We start from the raw sequence: 23339 nt of genomic DNA on the forward strand, positions 1-23339 counted from the left end.
TTTGCCAGTAGTTATGTTACAGCTTGAGTTGATCATTCATTCTAGGCCTTCCAAGAAGATGTTTGGAGCAACATGAAAAGGGTGGAGGGTCTTCTAGAGCGAGGGGACCAACTGATGGATAACAGTGATCCTCGGGACGCCGTAGACCTAGAGGTGGAGATGACAGAGCTAGGGTCGTACTGCCAACAGATTTATATTCGTCTCTCTCGCTTACAGAAGAGACTTGTGAGCACCAAACTGGTATGTACAGTATAAATCCACTTATGCGTAGAGTATGGTGCAGGTATCATTGATGTGCTTTAATAATTTGAGCGTTGCCTATATTATTTCTCTTACTAACCGATAAGACGCAGAGATATAGATTTGAAATGTTGGTCTTTAGGTCTTTATGTCACTGATGTCTGTACCCAGTCCACTCCACCATGTCTTCCTGCGATTACCAGTTTCTGCAGGCTTCTCCTAGCTCCTACCATCCCTGCTTTTTGGAAAGGGAGGAGATGACCATGCACTGGGCCTAGCTATCGTTTCTCAAACTCAATGAAAGTGATATAAATTGTATTAGTAGTTAAAGATATTATTTCCTACCTAGCATCAGTTAACAATAATGGAATAATGAAATAAAATATTTCTTAATTTTCTCTTGAAGGTATTTGAGGATGACTTCCTAGATGGTGCCATAGAACATCTGTCATCGGGTTCTTCAGATGTGTTTTTAGATCTGGACCTTGAAGATGGAGAAGTTTCAAGCCCAATTAATGATCCGTCTACCAGTGAAGTCCCTGCCGGTGGACCTGGAGTGGGACCCATTAGGTGATGTTGGAAGATCTAGTTCTCATGATGGACAAGAGTCTTTCTACACAGCCACCTCTGGTATGCAACTTTTGTTTGTCTTCTACTCCAAAAACCATCTAGCCACACTTTAGAATGACAACACATACCATTCCTTCCCTAGCACCCTGGAAGCTTCCCCAGACAAGTGAGGGATCTCGGAGCAGTCTCAGCTCATACTCTGGTATTACTTATTCCAATATGAGAAGACAACAGGTCAAGGAACCTTTGGACAATATTCATACCAACCATGCTCCACCATTGGACAGTTGTCATTTAGAGTGGACTGAAGAGCAGACTCATGGGCAAAGATGGATGGAAACTACATCAGTAAGTACAAAGGTTTCTCTCCATGTCTTAATGCCAATTTGCTTGTAGTGCTAGTCTTTTATTGTGTGTCATTTACAATCAGGTGGACTTTATGGGTTTTCAATAGACATTACCTTTCACCAGAGTCTGCTTTTCACCCAGCTCCTCTAGAGATGCTGTAGCTAAAAGTGGAGACCTCCAAGGCCAAGTTCCGGCCTCCCCAAGAGGTTAACAAGATTGTCAAGCTGTAAATGGGGGCATTTCACTAAACCAGTCCATCCCTTATCAAGCTTTTGAGGGCAACCCTCACTGATATATAGAAACCTTTATATGGAGACATATGATTTCACTAAATCCTTCCTTCCCATGGACGAGCGTATCACTTCTAATTGAAAGAAACACTAAACATAGAAAAATATATATATATCACAGCTCCTTCAATCCTATTTTACCTCATATTACAATTAAAATTAAAGAAATATTCCCTCTGTGTCCCAGGAGATCAGTGATGTCCCCCTTTCACTTCCTCACTGCCCATTGTCTGACTAGAAGACAACTGGCCGCAGGAGACGCCTCCTCCTCTGTCCTTTCTTGATGGTCCGTTAGCGGAATTCGGAAGAGATTAGCGATAGATTACCCTGCATTCTCTGCATTGCTTTCTACAAGACTCTTTGTTTCCAGAACAAGGGAAAAATTCTTAAGTGAGGGCAAAATTATCATCCGTTTACTTTGAGACTTTATGGTGGTCATTTACAAAGACCAGTTTTTTACACCTTGCGCCTCATCATAAAGTAGGCACACCTTCGGCAGTCCATGCGCCTGGAGTAAAGACTACTCCAGCCCCTGACTAGAGTAGTTTCTACTCCCATTTGTGCCTGGTTTGCTGGAGCTAAAGTACTAGCCCCGGCCCTTGACATGCTCCCGCCACTCCCAAGTGGAGCGGATGGCCTAAAAACGCACATGTGACAAAATATTGTCGCACAGGCATTTAAAAAGTTGCTAAATTGCGACTATTTTTTACAACAAAAACTAGTGTAAAAATTTTAGTAAATTACTCCCCCCCCCCCCCTCATGTTCCTTTAGAGGCATTAGAAAAATTAGTCTGTTTTTTAGTGAATTGTAGTTCGTATTTCAGCGACTATGGTTTATTGTACTTATCTCGTACTACAGCCTGTACCCTCTCACCCTACAGGCACGGCACAGCTCTCTGCTACACCTGGAGACAGGCATGGCACAAGACATCAAGACCTGTTCTGGTAAATGTCCTACAGGCATGAAATGTACGTAGAAGATCTGACCAATATGTGGGACTTCCGGGTTCTTCACAGGCCCTATCACCACCATACTTGCCTTCCCCCTTATATAACATTTCCAAAACTTTGCATTGTGCCATTCCTCTCTTATTCCTCCTAAACATTTGTGAATAAATTGACCACTGGGTGTGACCAGTTGGGGAACATGTCCCTACACAGTCTGACACTATCCAGTGCCACACTGAGCAGGGACAATGCCCCAAATGGTAACACCTGGTTATCAGTTTATTGATACAGTACTAGGAGGCATAACAGAGGAATAACACCATGCAAGGTTATAAAAAAGAATGCTCCAGAATCGATATTTCATGGGGAATATGAGTATTTACTAAACCAGACATATCTGGAGAGTGGACAGACCTTCTTCAAAGCAGAACATTAAATATTTCATAACCTTACATTGATTAGATCCTTCTAGGAGGATGACAATTACAATATGGTTCAAAAATTGCTTTGGTATTTTAAAAATATCTTATTTTTATTTTTTTAATGAGGTACTCATTCAAGCAGCATTACTATTGCCATTTCCAAATCTTAGAAGAGGACCTTTTAAGTTAGGTTACATTTTACCAGCGATGTAATTCTCCTTAACCACCACTAGGGGGAGCATATGCATTTACACAGCTCTTTAATGGGAGCTGTACCAATGGAGTGCTCTCCCCCTAGTGGCCACTAGAGGAAGTCAGACTTATATCTTGTAAGCTCGGTGGCCTTTCTACCAGTATTAACCTGAACTGTATTTTTTTAAGGAAAAGGTGACAGTCCTCCATAAAACATGTACAAATGACATCACTGCATCTTGTGGACTTATAATTCCCCCTCTCCCCCTTTCTTCCTGGTTCTCAGTTTCCCTCTCCACAGATCAGCCAGACTCTGAATACAGGATGGACAATCATTTTGCTCTCCCTGGATATTCCTGGAATGCTGATAGTCCGTTAATTTCCCATGTGGAGATGACTGACAGTCGGTCACAACCAAACTGCTCTGGGCAGAGGAGACGTCCGCGAAAGAAGAAGAGGGCGGCAAAAAATCAGGTGAGATGCCCATTGACATACCTTGGTACTTGAAAGTTTGTGAATTCTTCAGAATTTTTTATATTTCTGCATAAATTTGACTTAAATCAGATGTTTACACAAGTCCTACAGGTAGATACAGATAACCAAATCAAACAAATGAGTAAAAAAAAAATAGACTTGGTCATTTATTTATTGAGAATAATGATCCAGTATCACATGTCTGTGAGTGTTAAAAGTATGTAAACCTTTAGGATTAGAAGATCACTTGAAGGTAAAATTAGAGCCAGGTGTTTTGAAAAAAATGGAGTGACAATCAGGTGAGATTTCTGAGGACCTCAGAAGAAGAGTTGTTGATGCTCAACAGCATGGAAAAACCATCTCTAAAGAGTGTGGACTCCACCAACTCACAGTCAGAAAGATTGTGTACAAATGGAGTAAATTCAAGACCTTTATTGCCCTCACCAGGAGTGGTAAGCCAACAAAGTTCACACCAAGAGTTAGGCTGAATCTAAAGATAATGTCATGCGGCAAGACAATGACCCTAAGCACACAATTCGTTCTACCAAAGAATGAATATAGAAGAATGAAGTTAAAATTTTTGAAGGGCCGAGTCAAAGTCCTGACCTTAATCCAGGAGAAATGTCGAGGAAGGACCTAAAACTAGCAGTTCATGGGAGGAAACCCACGAACATAACAGAGTTATTCTGTTTTGTATGAAGGAATGGACTAAAGTTCCTCCAAGCCAATGTGAAGGACTAAACAACAATTACTGGAAATATTTAGTTTCAGTTATTGCTGCACAAGAGGGGTCACACAGATACTGAAAGAAAAGGGTCACTTACTTTCTCCACTTACAGACGTGTGATGTTGGATCATTTTCCTCAATCATTAAATGGCCAAGTCTATTATTTTTGAATCATTTGTTTAATTTGGTTAGCATTATCTGCTTTTAGGACTTGTGTGAAAATCTGATGTAGTTTTAGGTCAAATTTATGCAGAACAAGAACACATGCAGGACTTATCTGGTTATGGATTGACTCCAGGATTGCACTTCAGGTTCAGTCCATATCCTTCCCTGACTGTAGGGGGCAGCATTTTGTTGCATGTGGCATAAATCCCGGCACTAAAGGTGACCTTACATGTAAGAGCCAAGTCAGTGTATTTTGGCTGGCCGTCTTATGTGTACAGGGATATGACAAATTTCCTTTGGTAGGGAAAGAAGGATCAGGCGTGTTTATTTCATGCTTGATTCTTTGTTCTCATGGGAGGTAAGCCGAGCAGAGCATGATTGTGTACGGCCAAATGAGCATTCAGCTGACACATATCAACTGGTGTCTGGGCAGCTAAAATAGGAGCTGTCACCTTTCCTGACATGTCTGGTTTAGTACCTACTTGCACCCCTATGTAATAACAATTCTCCAGCATCTATTCTTATGACTCTATGTTGGGTCATTCCTTTATTATTCCTGCTAGAAGTTATGAATGAATTACTAGCAGTCTGCAGTGAAGGCCCATCTGGGTTTTACCAGTTGGGGGTGTGTCTCTGCACTGTCTGATATTATCCAATCAGTGGTGCCAGTGTCAGACTGTGCAGGGACACACCCTCAACAGGTAACACCCAGCTGTACCTTCACTGCAAAGTGCCAGTAATTTACTTGCGGCTTCTAGCAGGAATAATAAAGGAATGGCATAACACAGAGTCATAAGAATAGATGTCCAGTATTTGTATTACATGGGAAATGCAAGTAGTTACTAAAACTAACATCAGGAGAGGCAACGGCTACCCTTTAAGATCATAGACCAGCACAGAAAGAAGAAGTTGCAATCTGTTTTTAAAGGGGTATTCCAGCACATTTGAAAGAATGTTCCTTGGCCTGCAAATGGCAAAATAAAATAAAATACTATACCCACCTCGCCAATTCCCTGGCAGGGATGGTGCCCAGGTCCCAGCTGTGCTCCACTTCCAGCCCTTATTTTCAACTTTGGAATGTGATCAGCAGGGGATCAGAGCGAGGGGAGCATAAGATTGTTTTTATTATACTGTTTGTAAGCTACGGAGCATGTTTTCACCGCTGACAGTAGAGAAAGGAGCATTTATTAAAAATATTTCTATTTGTCCACTAGGGGCAGCTGTTCCCCTGAGTTGTCAGCCTGTCGCTAGGAGCAGTGATGTCATCATTTTTAAAGACATAATAAGTGAAAACCACCTATAGCCGTACTAGATCTTGATTCTATAAATGATCTTCATGTTCTAGGATACGAAAGGGGACCCTGAAGCCTACAAAGCCAGACGTGTACAATTCTTATGGAGAACGGGTAGAAATCTCTTTGGTTTTATAATGTGGTGATTTGTGCAACTGTATTTCAAAGGGTTTACAGGATTAGTAAAACAGCACCACCCCTGGCCGCAGGTCGTGTCTGGGTATTGCAGATGATTTTGTGCAGATTGGGCTCTGTACTTGCGTTGGTGCTAGCGAAGTACACACACAATATTTAGAAAATTTCGCAGCACCCAAATTGAATCTCGCAATTAAAGTATGAATTTATTGGGGAAAACAACAGTCCAAGATTTGATCCAGACATGCAGTATGTAACATTGTTTAAAAGAGCCACAGTGTTTCATGCAGTCGGACGTTTCCGTCCATCTAGAACCTTCCTCAGTGGCAGTAAATCTGAGATATGCAGATAGTACTAGATCCAGTACGTTGCAAGCCACGATCTGCATATCACAGACTTATTGCCGCTGAGGAAGGTCCTAGGTGGACCGAATCTGTGTTTTTTTTCAAAACAATATTACATACTATATGTCTGGATCAAATCTTGGATGTCATTTTGTACAATAAATTGATACTTTAATTGCAAGATTCAATTTGGGTGCTGGGAAATTTCCAAACTATGGTATTGCAGATGGGACATGGGTCACAGCTTCAGACCACAAAAATGATCATGGGCAGGGGTAATGGGGCATTGCAGAATATGATGGTAGGCCCAACCCCTGATAATGTTTATTAAAGGAGTTTTCCAAGTTTAAGGCTCCTCAGCTCCAAAAATGGAAGAAAATGAACTTTTGAGTATACAGTACTTACGATAACGATTTTCCATAAGTAACATAAGGTCATGCACAATATGTTCAGTAACTAACCCTCAGATCTTTGCCTTCCCTGTCAGGGATGACTTATCACATCTGGACCTACAGGAAACCTCCTACAAACCTTCATGTTCCCTTTGCGTCTGGATTCGGCGTCTGGTCTTTGCCTCAATCTTGTTCCTGGTCCTGGTTACCTCTTTTTTCTTCCCATGGGATCATCAAACCTGCCCTTCCAAGAGCTTCTCTTGGTCTCTGATGCTCACATATGTGAATGGACCTCCACCAACATAGAACATGACTTACGTGGCAAAGGTGCCACCTGAGGAAACGTATGGAACCAGCAAATTACATCCGAGAGTGGTCACCTGCTCTTATGCTCCTGTAAGAGTAAAATGTTGGTATGGAAGCCACTACTATCCATCCAGGTGTAGATATATTCTAGTGTGTTTAGTGTATTATAGATGCTTGTGAGCAAATGTGGCCAGACGGGATCTGGAGGACCCAATGTAAAACAGGTAGCTCATTGATTTTATTGGGTAGCTTGTAATGCTTCATTCCTCCTGTGGGGGCACTGCTGAAGAATTGAACACTTGCTGCTAGGTTACAGCTAATCATTTAGAGTCCCAGCTGCAGAGCACCATAGGATCAGCTTATTTTTAGGGTACCCTTCTAACCAAAAGGGACTTTCCAATGTGAACCACCTAATTAAGGGTTATTTAACATATTTGTTAACAGAATAGTCAGTAGACAAGATGCACTTTTTTGACTCAACAATCAGATGTGTCATAAAAGTCATGTGGACTGGATGTTGGGACCCTTACAGATCCTGAAGGAGAAGCTTGTCCTACCAAACAACAGAGACACTGTTTTTGTGATGGACCTGAACAATCTTACTAAGAGTTTTTGGAGCTTCAGTTCATGTCGGGTTCATGTAGGGCCAACTGTCCATCCTGGACCTAGGAAATGACCAGCCGATTCCCTGGATTGTTGGGGATCTGGCAGCAATCAAATGTATGAGGTATTATAGAAATGGGCAACTGTATTAAAGGGGTTTTCCATTTTGCATCCAAATCCTTTAAAATAATCATGTATAAAGGTAGCTGTAATTCTGTAATGTATTTATTTTACTTTTATTGCGCTTCTGTACTGGGCTCTGGTCACATGACCATGTCCATGCGGCTATTTCTTATTTCCTGTGATGTTATGTCCATGGGCGGGGCAGTGATAGGGGAGTGTCTAGGTGACTAGCTTGGCGGGAGGAGCTATAAACTAGTTGGCAGTTGTTAGGGGCGGTCCTAGAGCTGGGGCGATGAAGGAGCAGTGCATCATGGGTTTTTTGACTGGATACAGCAACAGGAAGTGCTACATACAGGATGGAAACAAACCAGAGGGATTGGTTTACATGGGGAAATTGGATCAGACGAGTCCAAACAAAAAAAGCATGGGGAAGATGTATATGAGGTAAGCAACTACATGAGCATGTCTGTTAAAGGACTTTTCCCGGATTACTATGGTCTTTAAGTCAGCCCACTTTTTGTGAGGTCCTACTCCTTGGGACTGATTCATGGCGAGTACGTCAGGGGATGATTGTGATGATTAGAGTGGAAGAATATATTGTATATACGTGTGTAAAGTATATTTATTAAAAGCCCTATTGACTGCCTATTATGAAGATAGTCTATGCTGTGTATATAGCTCTTGTAGCCCTCTCGTTTCTACCTCCCAAGATGTATGATGTTCCCTGTAATCATTTTCATAATAAAAGAAAAATAAAGTCGTATTACAATTAATCTTTGCTCTAAAACTCAATATAATCATGAATGTTCCTCTTCTTCATCTACACGGTGTGTTGCTTGTTAAAGCAGCAGTTTGTGCTCCAGAGCAGCTACAGTCAGCCATTTTCTAAGGCAACGGTGGACTGTCTATTGTCACCAAGTCACAGACGCCACCACATACAAGTATGCACCAGCACTTTCTCCTCCCCGCATCATTACATGTCTGTATGTTTCTCTCTTCTGTGGATACTTGGATTAAAATATCAAAGGGAAACACTTCTGCGCTGAAGAAGGCGCAGCTACATGACGGCCAGGGGCGGACATAGACACCTGTGGGTCCCTGTACAAGGACAGTATATGGGCTCTCCAGTCAGAATATCTCCCTTATGATAGAGGAAGCAGAGGCCCCCCTTACCTACTGGACTGCTGTGCACCGGTTGCACATACTTTCCTTATGACTTCTGTCAATCGGACATAGGCGGCCTGTTCTAAAGATATAGCACCAATGACTATCCTGAGATGACCACTTCAAAATTTGCAGTCCATGTTAAGTCCAGGTACGAACGGCTGTTTGTATATTAACTCCATAGGAAGAATACAGCGGACCCCAGCTATGGCTTCTGCTGTATTCATGGACACCCCATGGACCCAACTCTTTCAGTCCTTTACCCAGTTGAGAGACAGTAGCCATCAATCACTAGTGGGCATACAGGAGTTGCGCAGGAGGCTTCAGGACTTTTGCCCATGTTAGAATTAGTCCCTAAGGAGTTGTTTCAAACTGACTGGTTCCAGCACGCCAAAGCCAACCATTGCCACCCCACAGAACAAATCTGGGACCGTTCTGCACAATAGAGTTTAGATATATTTTTTTTTTACATTTTATTAATACTCATCAGTAGAGCTGAGTTTTAGAATCTTTGACCTGGGTATCTGTCCCTTTTAACATAGAACAGAATTAATTTTGCTCTCCACTTTAGGGCACAATTGGAAGTATTTAAAACTGTACAAGTGAGAGCACCACATCTCCTCCAATCTCCAGGGTGTCAATCATTTGCATGGCTGGGAAGCGGTGAAAGTACTCGCAGAAGGGTTGTCCATTCACAAAGACCTTGTATCGCCCATTGCCGGTCCGGACAGAGATCTGTAGGAATATACCACATAGTTCATTCTTGGTCCTATGATCAGCTAAACATCCTAAAACAGACCCCAAGGTATAAAACATGGACTGTCTGCACCCCTGCCTGTGAACCCATCAATCCCAAACTCTTTTCATAGTCATTAGAAGTGCAGATACTTACATCAAAATACTGCCCTGGCACAAAGGGGTTGTCAGCCATGTCCCTCTCTTCAGCACCCCAATCGCCCCCAATTTTGCTGTTTCGCACCACTGTAAACTCATTTAGGCGAACATTAAAGTGTAAAGCTATGTCACCACTTGATGTCGCAAAATTTATGTGGAAACTAGAAAAAAAAGAAACACGTTATTAAGTATCCCTAGGTCCTAGATCTATAACAACATTCTCGTTGCCTGCAGCCACCACTAGGGGGAGAACAGGAGCTTAGGGCATAAACTGTAAACTCTTAAGCTCCCTCTAGTGGTGGATGCAGTCAACAAGAATATTCTGTTTTAACGCTATGTTGGGGATTTATAACTGTATAACAGTAAAGCGATGCGCCAATTCTGATAAACATTTATTTAAGGAGTTTATCATCAGAGAATTTCTAACCGAAAATGGTGGCAGAGATTCACCGAGACAACAAATATTCTCCTCTATGATTACACAATATTATAATTAATAAAAAATAGCCAACTCCATTACCATCATCAGTAGTAAATTGGCTCCAGGAAATAACAGAGTTAGCTCATAATAATGTGCAAATTATTATATTTGTTCAGTGAGGCAAATATTAGACTATAATGAGTCACTTCATAGTACCACCACTCCCTCACCTTTGGCCTCCCATTGGCATGAACCCTCTGATCACAAAGGTCCTCTTTGGTGTTACTCCTCCAGGTATGTTTGCATAGTAAGGAACAGGCTGCAAGGAGGCAATGCACACAAATGTCAAGAGGCAAGAACATGGCCACATCATAGTGGAGAGCATTATTCCTCACCCTCCAACCGGTCATGTGATAATATCTTTAAGATTGCACAAGAAATTAACAATCAGTCATTACTCTAGATATATAGGGAAATCATTACAATGTGACCTGTTGGGGAATACGTTACTGGACAAGGGGACAGAAAGACAAGCTTGTGGATATACACAGAGAACGGGATTTGCCGAAGACCCCTGTATACTGACCGGGTTATAGGTGGGTCCTCCCATTGCCTGAGAAGAAGAAAAAAATTATTATGGAGTTTACATAATCTTAATGCATTGCTAAGAAAGTATGTGTACAGACAGACACACTGCGTTAAAGCAGCATAAACCACTCCAAAGGAGGCCAAAAGGACACGCTTGGTCTCCTTTGGGTGAATGCAACCCTATCAGTACTTTGACATATACACTGGGAGCTCTTGGCAGGACAAATGCCGAATTTCTCTGACACAGTTTGTACAGAGCCTAACTGATGAACATATACTTACCGGCAGGGTCATTGATGGATATCCATGCAATGGCATCACCTTAGGAGACAGAGAGAAAACCCATTACAATAACCACATGTCCAGGTGCCTAGTGATTCAACTAATAACTCTATCCAATGACACCTACCTCGGGAGTAACCATTGGGCCCTACAATAAGAAGGGAAAATGGAAAAAATGCAGGTTAATTCTAATATTTTAGAGTCTTGTATATGTCGGCTACCAATTGTTCTATTTTCTGAATTTACAATTATAGTTCTTTAACCCATCTCCTGCCTAGCGATGAGAACTTTGCTCTTCCCTTTCCTCCTTAAGTCACCATCATGTTTCCCTTTCAGCTGTCTTTTCCCTAAGTCACTGCCAAATTGCTTTTCAAATTCATTGTGATTGATCTTTCCTTCCCCTGATATTTGCCATCGGGGCAGAGTCAGGGGTCCCCATACACACATTAGATGGTCAGCCGGTGCTGCCAACATCAATCTAATGTGTATGGCCAACTTTAGTCTCTAGTAAGTTACTCTACTTCGAAAGTTTCCTTCTCTTGACATCATATGTTCCTCTTTTGTGTATCATTGGCATGTACTTTTCTTTGCAACCTTTGCAATCTTTATAACCAACGTTTTACTCACCCCACCTGCTGCTCCTCCAACAACGCTCAAAGATTGGATAATGACATCTCCATCTACATGAACAGACTCCACCCTCTCTAGAGGAATTCTATGACTGAACTCGTAGAAGTAGGAACCATTTACGTTCACCTGGACAGGATGAGAATGGATGGTGATTATTTTTGCTATAGAAGGATGAACTATCATTGGTAAACTGTATGCAGAAGTAAAACATCTTGGATTAGAGATCGTGGTTTAGTAGAAATAGGTCTTGTCCATGTTTTGATTCCTTACCTGGTAGCTTCCAGGATTGATAAAAAACACCAATTCAAAGTACCCGCCTTTGTGAAAAGGGAAACCATCTTTCTTTTTTCTTCACCTCTCCATGATCCAGAATCAAAACTGTTAAACACCACCTTGTCCTTCCCTTGGAAGCGGGGATTAAAGTGGAAAGCAATGTCTGCTCCCTCGTAAAGACCACACGCAAAGTTCACACAGAACCTAAGAGGAACACAAGGACACCAAAGTTACAATGATGGATCTTTTCTGTTAAAAGGTCTTTTCATTTCCTGGCCTTCACCTGCTCTGCACCTACCTAAGAGAAGAGCATATATGGTGTAATGATGATCACATAATGTAAATGGGGTGGGGGTGGGGTCTCTGTGAATTATGGCCTATTAATCTGTGATCTGAGGAGGGTTCATGCCCTGGGACCCCTATCAATGATCAATGTATGATCAGTGTGGGTCCAACTCCAAAAATCCTCAGATACCAGCAGTAACCTTTCCTAAAAATTGTCCATAAGTGTTATATCCTAGACGAGTTAGTCATAATATCAAGCGTGAACAAGCCATAGATCATATCCGAAAAAAAAACACCCATTATCGTGACAAGTGTACCTGTAGTACTAGGGCATGGATCATGTGGGTCAAAGTATTAAAAGTAGCTCATGTCAGTGTACCTTCAGCAGAGTGTAGTCATTATCTTCCTCTTTTCTGTCTTTATGTGAAAAAGTGAATACAATTTATTGCAAGCCCTCTCAAAAAGGAAAAGGGCTGCCAAACAATAAGCCAGAAAGCGTGCAAATGTCCTTTAGTGTCTGCCTAGACTACTGTCCAAGCATCCCCCTGAGCTCTTAGTTTCTTTTAGGCTCCCCTAGAAGGAGGAGTCAAACGAAAGAGGGTGAGGAACCAGTGAGGAACTTAAGCGCCAACATCCCATGAAGGGACCACACCCTGAAAAGTCCTTGTAACAGAGACATGACCTGGTGACCAGACCTTGAACTCCATTGGCCAATTTCATATATTGCATCATCCATTTTAAAAGCAGTACTAGATAGGCCTCCGAACTAGAGGGTGTGCACTTCTGCTCTACGGAGCATTACCTGATAAAGCTTGTGTGCTAATACCTGCAATAAAATAGAGCACTCTGGAAGCCAAATTGTACTGATATTGCCGTAATCAACTAAATGCCATATATAACATTTTACCTGATTGACTGAGCCAAGTCACATAGGGCTCACATAATAATTAACATCATTACTGATTACCACATTCACATTATATTGTGGCGTTACATCAGATGATGATAAATTGGGCCTATGGTTCTAGTGCATCCATGAAAAGGAAGACAATCTAAAATTTTGTGTCTACAGCTCTGGTGGCACTTAGTTTGGGGAAAACAAAAAAATCTCACAGCTAAAAATCCAATATTTTATATAATTTTTGCTCCTCCGCCACGGACAGACTGTGAGGGCAGTGCTTTGTATGTGAGGCCTCATAGAAAGGATAAAAATCGGGCCCCTTTCAGGAGCCGCTTGACATTACCACACTCCTAACCTCCTGTAACATGAGGTCCATCTTATTTATATGACCCAAGTATATTTTCACATCCTTGCCTGCTAACATTGTAACCCCTGTGGAGACCACATCCTTGTAGGTTCTCATCATACATTAAAACCAAAAATCAAACTGGATTGGGCTCCCTCTTAATAGGGCTGCTTATATAGCCTTTGTTTGGAGGATCAGACATTTAGATCCCAATCAGAGTCCATTGAAGTGGACAACTTTCATGTCTATGGCAGTCACTCTGGACAAGGGGATCAACCAAATACTTTGCATACCTAGTGCTGTATTAAACCAACAGATTATCTGACAGATTTTCTGACCACCCATTGGTCAGATGGCCAATTACACACACACTCCAACTATTGGTCTGATATTCTGTTGGTGTAATACAGCCAGTTCTAATATCTGATGCCAAATAGATAAAGGCTAGGTTCACACCGAATATTTTTAGAGGTTTTGAGGCAAATTTTTTTTTTTTGCTTTGGTTGAAAAGCCCGCAGGAAAATCTGCCTCAAAACCTCAAAAAACCTCTTTGTGAGCCTACCCTGAGACAACTACGGTAGTTAGTTACCCGTTAGCATGATGAGGGATCGAACCCTGAATGTAAACCGACATGCCAGGCCGCACACCGCCATAAATTGGGTTCCTGAAAGGAATAGTCTAAAGAAAGATAGACAAATAAAAATAATAAGTGAAGTGCCCAATAAGAAGAAATATTAAAGGGTATGTATACTTTTGTTACCAGTTTTTAATTGCTCTTGTGCATTTAATATAAAAAATTAAGATACTTTGCAAATAATCTATATTCAAAAGGAGGGAGAAAAAAAAGATATCTGATACCTGTGCTATAGTTTTATGGCTAACCAAAGGTCAGAAAAACAAAAAAACAAGAGGAATGGAGAATAAGGCCCCTTTCACACGGGCGTCCCGGATCTGCTCCGGATGCGTTGCGTGTGCATTGCAGGAAAACCTCGCGAGCAGGCACGCAATTGCAGTCAGTTTTGACTGCAATTGTGTTCCGATGTTCCGTTTTTTCCGCGCGAGTGCAATGCGTGCGTGAAAAAAACCTGAATGTGGTACCCAGACCTGAACCCGGACTTCACTGAAGTTCGGGTTTGGGTTAGGTGTTCTATTCATTTTATTATTTTCCCTTATAACATGGTTATTACGTCATCAAAGGTCCTGAAAGAAGAAGAAAGAAGACCCTGCCGGCTACGCAAACAAGTGGATGAGGTCAGTAAATTTTTTAATTTTTTTTTAACCCCTCAAGCCACATTTTAGTAAGCATTCTGTATTGGGAATGCTATTATTTTCCTGTATAACCATGTTATAAGGTTTAATAATACAGTAAATTGACAATTTACTAACATCATCTCCTAGCAACCATGTGTGAAAATCGCATTGCATCCGCACTTGCTTGCGGATACTTGCGATTTTCACGCAGACCCATTTATTTCTATGGGGCCTTCGTTGCGTGAAAAATGCGGAATATAGAACCTGCTGGGATTTTCACGCAACGCGCAAGTGATGCGTGAAAATAACCGCTCATCTGAACAGCCCCATTGAAGTGAATGGGTCCAGATTCAGTGCGGGTGCAATTTTTTTCCGTTTACAATCCGTTTTTTGCGTTACGTATACGGACCATTCATTTCAATGGATCCGTAAAAAAAAACCGAAGGTACTCCGTATGCCTTCCGTTTGCGTATTTCCATTTTTCCGTTCAAAGATAGAACATGTCCTATTATTGTCCGCATAATGGACAAGGATAGTACGGTTCTATCAGGGGCCAGCTGTTCCGTTCTGCAAAAAACGGAATGCACACGGACGTCATCCGTATTTATGGCGGATCCATTTTTTGCGGACCGCAAAATACTGAAAAAGCCATACGGTCGTGTGCAAGAGGCCCAAATGGAAGGAAACAGAGAAAAAGAGGGTAGGAAGAAAAAGGCGAGATGAGAGGAGTTTGTGAAGCACATGGAGCCCTCCCGAACGAACTAATGGGGAGGCAAGCCGTGTAGCAAGCATGGTGTCCAGAGGATGAAAAAAGATTCAGCTATAACCATGGCTTGGGTAATAAGCTCTTCCAGATGAAAAATATAATGGATCTCGGCAACACATTGAAAGAAAGAAGGGGTTATCGTCTGTTTCCAATATCTGGGGAAAAGACATCTAGACGACCCTTAGAATTGTCCCACAAACCTTTTTTTTTTAAATGAGAAGGAGATTCCTTACATGGACGAAGAAGGACAATAGCCATTGAAGGTGAAACCACAAAATGGCCGCCCCAAAACAACTGTACCAAATGTGAGACTATGAGTCAATGGCCTGTCTACAGTTCCAACTGGTGGCAGAGGTGGACAGAAGAACATGTCATGTAATGTGGTTGGACATCTATACAATCTAGAGAGGACCTTTTCCTAGGTGAAACAGCATATTGAAGATCTGTGTGTAAGAAGTAAAAACTTGGAATGATCAAAGGGAAGGAGCCTTTAGAGAAGAATGTAATGTCCAGGCCAGGGGTCTGCCCTCCCTTTAACCACCTCCGGACCGCCTAACGCAGATGTGCGGTCCGGAGGCGGCGGCCCTGCGCAGAGTCACGCATATACGCGTCATCTCGCGAGGGCCGGGATTTCCTGTGAACGCGCGCACACAGGCGCGCGCGCTCACAGGAACGGAAGGTAAGCGAGTGGATCTCCAGCCTGCCAGCGGCGATCGCTCGCTGGCAGGCTGGAGATCTGATTTTTTTAACCCCTAACAGGTATATTAGACGCTGTTTTGATTACAGCGTCTAATATACCTGCTACGTGGTCCTCTGGTGGTCCCTTTTGTTAGGATCGACCACCAGAGGACACAGGTAGGTCAGTAAAGTCGCACCAAACACAACACTACACTACACCCCCCCGTCACTTATTAACCCTTTATGAACCCCTGATCACCCATGATCACCCCATATAAACTCCCTGATCACCCCCCTGTCATTGATCACCCCCCTGTCATTGATCACCCCCCTGTCAGGCTCCGTTCAGACATCCGTATGATTTTTACGGATCCACGGATACATGGATCGGATCCGCAAAACACATGCGGACGTCTGAATGGAGCCTTACAGGGGGGTGATCAATGACAGGCGGGTGATCACCCATATACACTCCCTGATCACCCCCTGTCATTGATCACCCCCCTGTCATTGATCACCCCCCTGTAAGGCTCCATTCAGACGTCCGCATGATTTTTATGGATACATGGATCGGATCCGCAAAACACATGCGGACGTCTGAATGGAGCCTTACAGGGGGGTGATCAATGACAGATGGGTGATCACCCATATACACTCCCTGATCACCCCCTGTCATTGATCACCCCCCTGTAAGGCTCCATTCAGACGTCCGCATGATTTTTACGGATCCATGGATACATGGATCGGATCCGCAAAACACATGCGGACGTCTGAATGGAGCCTTACAGGGGGGTGATCAATGACAGGCGGGTGATCACCCATATACACTCCCTGATCACCCCCCTGTCATTGATCACCCCCCTGTCATTGATCACCCCCCTGTAAGGCTCCATTCAGACGTCCGCATGTGTTTTGCGGATCCGATCCATGTATCCATGGATCCGTAAAAATCATACGGACGTCTGAATGGAGCCTTACAGGGGGGGTGATCAGTGACAGGGGGGTGATCATCCTGATCACCCCGTCATTGATAACCCCCCTGTAAGGCTCCATTCAGACGTCCGCATGTGTTTTGCGGATCCGATCCATGTATCCATGGATCCGTAAAAATAATACGGACGTCTGAATGGATCCTTACAGGGGGGGTGATCAGTGACAGGGGGTGATCATCCTGATCACCCCCTGTCATTGATAACCCCCCTGTAAGGCTCCATTCAGACGTCCGCATGTGTTTTGCGGATCCGATCCATGTATCCATGGATCCGTAAAAATCATACGGACGTCTGAATGGAGCCTTACAGGGGGGTGATCAATGACAGGGGGGTGATCAATGACAGGGGGTGATCAGGGAGTGTATATGGGTGATCACCCGCCTGTCATTGATCACCCCCCTGTAAGGCTCCATTCAGACGTCCGCATGTGTTTTGCGGATCCTATCCATGGATCCGTAAAAATCATACGGACATCTGAATGGAGCCTTACAGGGGGGTGATAAATGACAGGGGGGTGATCCGGGAGTCTATATGGGTGATCACCCCCCTGTCATTGATCACCCCCCTGTCATTGATCACCCCCCCCCCCCCCCCTGTAAGGCTCCATTCAGACATTTTTTTGGCCCAAGTTAGCGGACATTTTTTGTTTGTTTTTGTTTTTTCTTACAAAGTCTCATATTCCACTAACTTGTGTCAAAAAATAAAATCTCACATGAACTCGCCATACCCCTCACGGAATCCAAATGCGTAAACATTTTTAGACATTTATATTCCAGACTTCTTCTCACGCTTTAGGGCCCCTAAAAAGCCAGGGCAGTATAAATACCCCACATGTGACCCCATTTCGGAAAGAAGACACCCCAAGGTATTTCGTGAGGGGCATATTGAGTCCATGAAAGATTGAAATTTTTGTCCTAAGTTAGCGGAAAGTGAGACTTTGTGAGAAAAAAATAAATAAAAAATTTCCGCTAACTTATGCAAAAAAAATATAATTTCTATGAACTCGCCAGGCCCCTCATTGAATACCTTGGGGTGTCTTCTTTCCAAAGTGGGGTCACATGTGGGGTATTTATACTGCCCTGGCTTTTTAGGGGCCCGAAAGTGTGAGAAGAAGTCTGGGATCCAAATGTCTAAAAATGCCCTCCTAAAAGGAATTTGGGCAACTTTGCGCATCTAGGCTGCAAAAAAGTGTGACACATCTGGTATCGCCGTACTCAGGAGAAGTTGGGGAATGTGTTTTGGGGTGTCATTTTACATATACCCATGCTGGGTGAGAAACATATCTTGGTCAAATGCCAACTTTGTATAAAAAAATGGGAAAAGTTGTCTTTTGCCAAGATATTTCTCTCACCCAGCATGGGTATATGTAAAATGACACCCCAAAACACATTCCCCAACTTCTCCTGAGTACGGCGATACCAGATGTGTCACACTTTTTTGCAGCCTTGGTGGGCAAAGGGGCACTGCACTTTTCAGATTTCACCGGTCATTTTTTACACATTTTGATTGCAAAGTTCTTCTCACACATTTGGGCCCCTAAATTGCCAGGGCAGTATAACTACCCCACAAGTGACCCCATTTTGGAAAGAAGACACCCCAAGGTATTCCGTGAGGGGCATGGCGAGTTCCTAGAATTTTTTATTTTTTGTCGCAAGTTAGTGGAATATGAGACTTTGTAAGAAAAAAATAAAAATAAAAAATCATCATCATTTTCCGCTAACTTGTGACAAAAAATAAAAAGTTCTATGAACTCACTATGCCCATCAGCGAATACCTTAGGGTGTCTACTTTCCGAAATGGGGTCATTTGTGGGGTTTTTCTACTGTCTGGGCATTGTAGAACCTCAGGAAACATGACAGGTGCTCAGAAAGTCAGAGCTGCTTCAAAAAGCGGAAATTCACATTTTTGTACCATAGTTTGTAAACGCTATAACTTTTACCCAAACCATTTTTTTTTTTTGCCCAAACATTTTTTTTTTATCAAAGACATGTAGAACTATAAATTTAGCGAAAAATTTATATATGGATGTCGTTTTTTTTGCAAAATTTTACAGCTGAAAGTGAAAAATTTCATTTTTTTTCAAAAAAATCGTTACATTTCGATTAATAACAAAAAAAGTAAAAATGTCAGCAGCAATGAAATACCACCAAATGAAAGCTCTATTAGTGAGAAGAAAAGGAGGTAAAATTCATTTGGGTGGTAAGTTGCATGACCGAGCGATAAACGGTGAAAGTAGTGTAGTGCAGAAGTGTAAAAAGTGCTCTGGTCATGAAGGGGCTTTCAGCTAGCGGGGTTGAAGTGGTTAAACAGATCATACAGAAGCGGCACAGTTTGTACTGGTGGATTCTTTTGTAGGCACAGATGATCAAAAGGTATGACCTGTCAATGGAAATCAGTCAAAGCATGAAGGGATCTAATATAGCTTTCCATCTAGTGGTAGAGATGCCAGGCAGTTCCAGGTACTGGAGCATACTGATCAAGCGCACATAAAAGTTTAATGCTAGAAGATAAGAGAAAATTACCCAGGATGGGACAGCCCCGGTAAGGAAGCCCTAGGTCAATAGATCATCGCAGCAGCAAAACTGAAGGTTGTCACTTGCAAAAGTTTTTTTTATTTTTTTCAGATGCATTCTAGCAATAACAACATGGTTGCAAAAGTATACATACCCTTTACCTTCTGGCTAAAACACAATTTATATGAATGGACGAATATATAAGGCTTGTGATCATTAAGGTAACTGCACAGACCACCATACAAAAACATAAGCTACAAGTTTTCCATACATATACATTTTCCAAAACTGTATGTTCCTTCATGTCCTATGTCTCTTTCTATTCTGCAATTCCACTTGGTAATTCACATGGCATGTTCTGCACCACTAATAGGACGAAATAATGTCTATTTCTCCACCCAGAACTATTTGGAAAAACTCATCTCTTATCCCCCATGGAGAGCTAACCCGATGAGAAGTTTGACCATGGTACTGCACAGAAAAGTATCAGGGTCTTGACATTTGAATATTGTATTGAGGGGCGATTGTCTCTAAATTGGATGTTGTTTCAAAATGTAAACATTTTTCAAAGTAAGAAAATTTGAGTCTAAAATATTTATAAAAATATTAGCGGTCTATGTGCAGAAAGAACCAAGTCGTCACTTACCGGGTTGTAAACCGGCTGGTAACCAAGTGCTGAAACAAACGCCATGCCTGATGTTATCCACCTAGGAAAATGCAAAAGTGCTCTGCACACACGGCAGGTTGCTTTTATACACGTGATATGGGCATGGTCTACGTCTTATTCATTCCTTCAACCTTTGATCCTGGCTCACTGCAATATGACGGAGAAGAACCTTTGGTCGTGTTATCATGTAGTTGATAGGAAAGCCTGATTATGGACTGATAGGAGATGATGGATACGTGGACAAAGGCAAATGATAACTAACCATAGATAGTCATGGGGGATTCCTCTCACCTTCTAAGATGAGAAAGATGAGATGAGAAAACCCTGTAGACCCTGCTTGTTGGAACTTAGAATCTAAGGACTCATGTATTTAATTAAAGTGAACGCTAGATCATCGTATACCTGGGTGCTGCATGGAAGAAGACTTGGAAATGTAAGTGGGAAGTTCTGATAAGTGAGGATAATTGTGTTATGGACTATTGATACAAAATGGATACTTGCTTGTTCAGAACTATACTGTAGTTAAAATGGCGGTCAGGTACTATAAGAAAAATCTTGTTCTTTGCTTTATCATGTGTCACAAGACGGTTTCCGTTCAGCTCAAGCAAGCAGCTTCAAAGAAAGAAGTAATGGCTTCACCCACCAGCAAGGGGGGAGGGGGGAGCTTCCTCTTGTCATCAATGTTACAGAAAATATAGAGTTTATAGCCAATAGGAAAGATCCACGCCACCTTACACCCCCCACTCTTTCCTGTCCTAAACCTATGTACTGTCTGCTGTGTGTTGTCTCAGTATTAACCAGCTGTGTGCTGTCTCAGTATTGATCTCTCAGTATACGTATACTTTAACATTAATTAATTTGGAGCAGTACATCAACCGAACTGGCAGCTTGACCAGAACCAGAACAAATTTGGAGCCCAGCATGGGGCTCGAGGATTGGACCCTCTGTTCCCGTACCCCCGGAGACTAGACGAGGAGAGGCACACTAACGGACACCGGGATCGCGACCCGTAATACGAGGTAGGAAAATTGAGTCATCTTGCCTATAAAGTGTCCCCTGGTGTAGCCTCTTGGTGTTCGTCTGAGGGAGGGGTGCGGCAGCAGTCTGGGACGTCCTTGAGGGCATGAAAGTAAGAACCCCATATGTTTTTGAAAGTCTTGATGTACTGTGTTGTGCCTATAAGTTGTGAAGACCCTGTTGACAAGTATCACTAACTGAGACACGGAGTTCTCCTATGTGCTTGTATCGGAGTTCAGCCCGGCGTCTGACTCAAATCTCCATAAAGGGGACGATCACAGATGGGGGGGGGGGGAGCGGTCCATGGTAGCCCAGAGTGTGCTGACCGGGACTCAAAGGTCTTCACGTCCAGTGATTACTCTATAGAGAGGTCTTTAGACGTCTCCAGTAGGTGCGAGAGACGATGGGACAGTACGCAAGGGTTCTTCCTTGATGTATTGTGGTTTATTGTTTTTAATGTGCGACCCTTTGTAACGGAAACACAGACTGATAGAAACCCAAAGGTCTTCTAAAGTGCCTGTGTCAATCGGTCACCCCGGTGTTGTGACCGAGAGACGACAGAAGGGAGGAGACCGGCCAGTGTCTACCCAGAGTGTGTGGGACATTAGGCTCAACGTGTTATATCGGGTTTCTGTGTTGTCCAGAACAAGGTGAAGGATCCAGAAGATGGGAAATGAGGAAAGTGTCCCGAAGGGTTACTGTTCACCCGAACAGTACGTGGCGGACCGGAGAAGCAAACACCTTCAATTGCTTTTCGATGTCTTTTGTTTCAAGATAACATGATGATTTAAGAAATTTGAGTTAAGAGTTTGAGTGCTAACCCTGCTACATCTGTATAACATACCAAAAGGTGGCACACTGCCCTGCTATGTGGCAGACGTTGTTGAATGAGAAAAGAGAGAAGTTAGAGAATGATAAATTGACAGACATGGTCCGTGTGTGGTTGGACTGTAGTAAAGAATTTGAACAGACGGGGGGGGGGGGAGAACAAAATTTTGATGAGAAAAGACAGAGATATTTCTGTAAACCTGGTGTTGAATTGATACATGACTTGCCACCGCCCTATAATGGCGTCGGGAAGAAAGCAGGTGGGTGGACCTGCAAAACATGTGGTCAACAGAGTCCCTCCTCCCGTGATACGTGCCTTGCCAAAAAACCACACCTTTAATATCATTCGGTCCGGACCCCCCGTCACTCCTATGTCACCCCTAGTGTCCGGGTGATCTCTATGCTGTACCTGATGATAAACCCGGATGGCACTTTTTTGACTCCCCGTTAGATCATGACCCCCACACCCATAATGGTGGGAGGTCAAACAGAAGAGCCCGATCAAACGCAGTCTAGGTGGTAGAATCTGTGTCGGGCACAAGGACTCCCACCCTTCCCCAGATCTAGAGAGGGGCAATTACAAAACCCTTAGGGAAGTCCTGGCACTAACACATCCCCAGGGCCTGTCCAAATATGTGTCTTTTACTCCACAACAGTTTTTCACCATAGTAAATTTACTGCCTGACCCTGAGACCCACCCAATGCCATTTTACAGGAAATTGTCTCAAGTGCACCAAACCTATGGATGTACGTGGTCTGATTTGCAAAGTATAGTGGAGAATAAGACCGGTGAATACTGCTCACTGATAATTTATTTATTTTATGCACTTATATAGCGCTACTATATTCCGCAGCGCTTTACAGACATTAGCAACCAACTGTCCCCAACGGGGCTCACAATCTAAGTTCCCTATCAGTATGTCTTTGGAGTGTGGGAGGAAACCCTGATAAGAAACTGTCTCGCTTTTTGGTCTTTGTGGTTTTCACTCAAATTATGTGACACCCACGGCTGCTGGATGTCTGACAATAAAACTCTGCACTGATTCATATGAGCAAGGGGATTCTCTGCAATCCATTTTGCACCTCATCCCCGATACTCTCTGGGCCAGAGGACCCCAGGATATCGGATGCCTCAATGTCCCACCAGTCACTGTGACCCTGAAGGACCCCAAAGTCCTACCATACAAAGAGACTGGACCCAGTAGCCCGGGCAGCCTCTTCCTGTGTCAGAGCTGTACATGCAGGCAGTGCCCTGCTGGCCACCACTTCTGA

The 23339-nt window shown here is 43.0% G+C and overlaps 2 protein-coding genes across 3 annotated transcripts in view; one reads left to right on the plus strand and one right to left on the minus strand.

Annotated features, from left to right (window-relative positions):
* The window catches only part of LOC122919441 (mucin-17-like), a 41004-nt gene extending 39910 nt beyond the window's left edge, over nucleotides 1-1094 (plus strand). For both annotated transcript variants that reach the window (XM_044268480.1, XM_044268481.1), the window contains 3 exons: nucleotides 46-240; nucleotides 647-870; nucleotides 953-1094. In XM_044268480.1, coding sequence (XP_044124415.1) covers nucleotides 46-240; nucleotides 647-814 — 363 coding nt within the window. In that variant the 3' untranslated portion in view covers nucleotides 815-870; nucleotides 953-1094. The remainder of the gene's footprint in view (nucleotides 1-45; nucleotides 241-646; nucleotides 871-952) is intronic.
* Nucleotides 1095-9242: 8148 nt separating this feature from the next.
* LOC122919513 (galectin-4-like) lies at nucleotides 9243-20673 on the minus strand. Its single transcript, XM_044268585.1, is given in 12 exon segments — nucleotides 9243-9470; nucleotides 9628-9790; nucleotides 10281-10369; nucleotides 10637-10663; nucleotides 10921-10959; nucleotides 11048-11068; nucleotides 11548-11676; nucleotides 11821-11900; nucleotides 11903-12027; nucleotides 13945-14033; nucleotides 20202-20369; nucleotides 20625-20673. Coding segments are annotated over 11 exon segments (954 nt in total). The 5' UTR covers nucleotides 20247-20369; nucleotides 20625-20673; the 3' UTR covers nucleotides 9243-9323.
* Nucleotides 20674-23339: the final 2666 nt, after the last annotated feature.

The sequence above is a fragment of the Bufo gargarizans genome, chromosome 9 (assembly GCF_014858855.1).
Source record: "Bufo gargarizans isolate SCDJY-AF-19 chromosome 9, ASM1485885v1, whole genome shotgun sequence".
In the NCBI taxonomy this organism is placed as follows: Eukaryota; Metazoa; Chordata; class Amphibia; order Anura; family Bufonidae; genus Bufo; species Bufo gargarizans.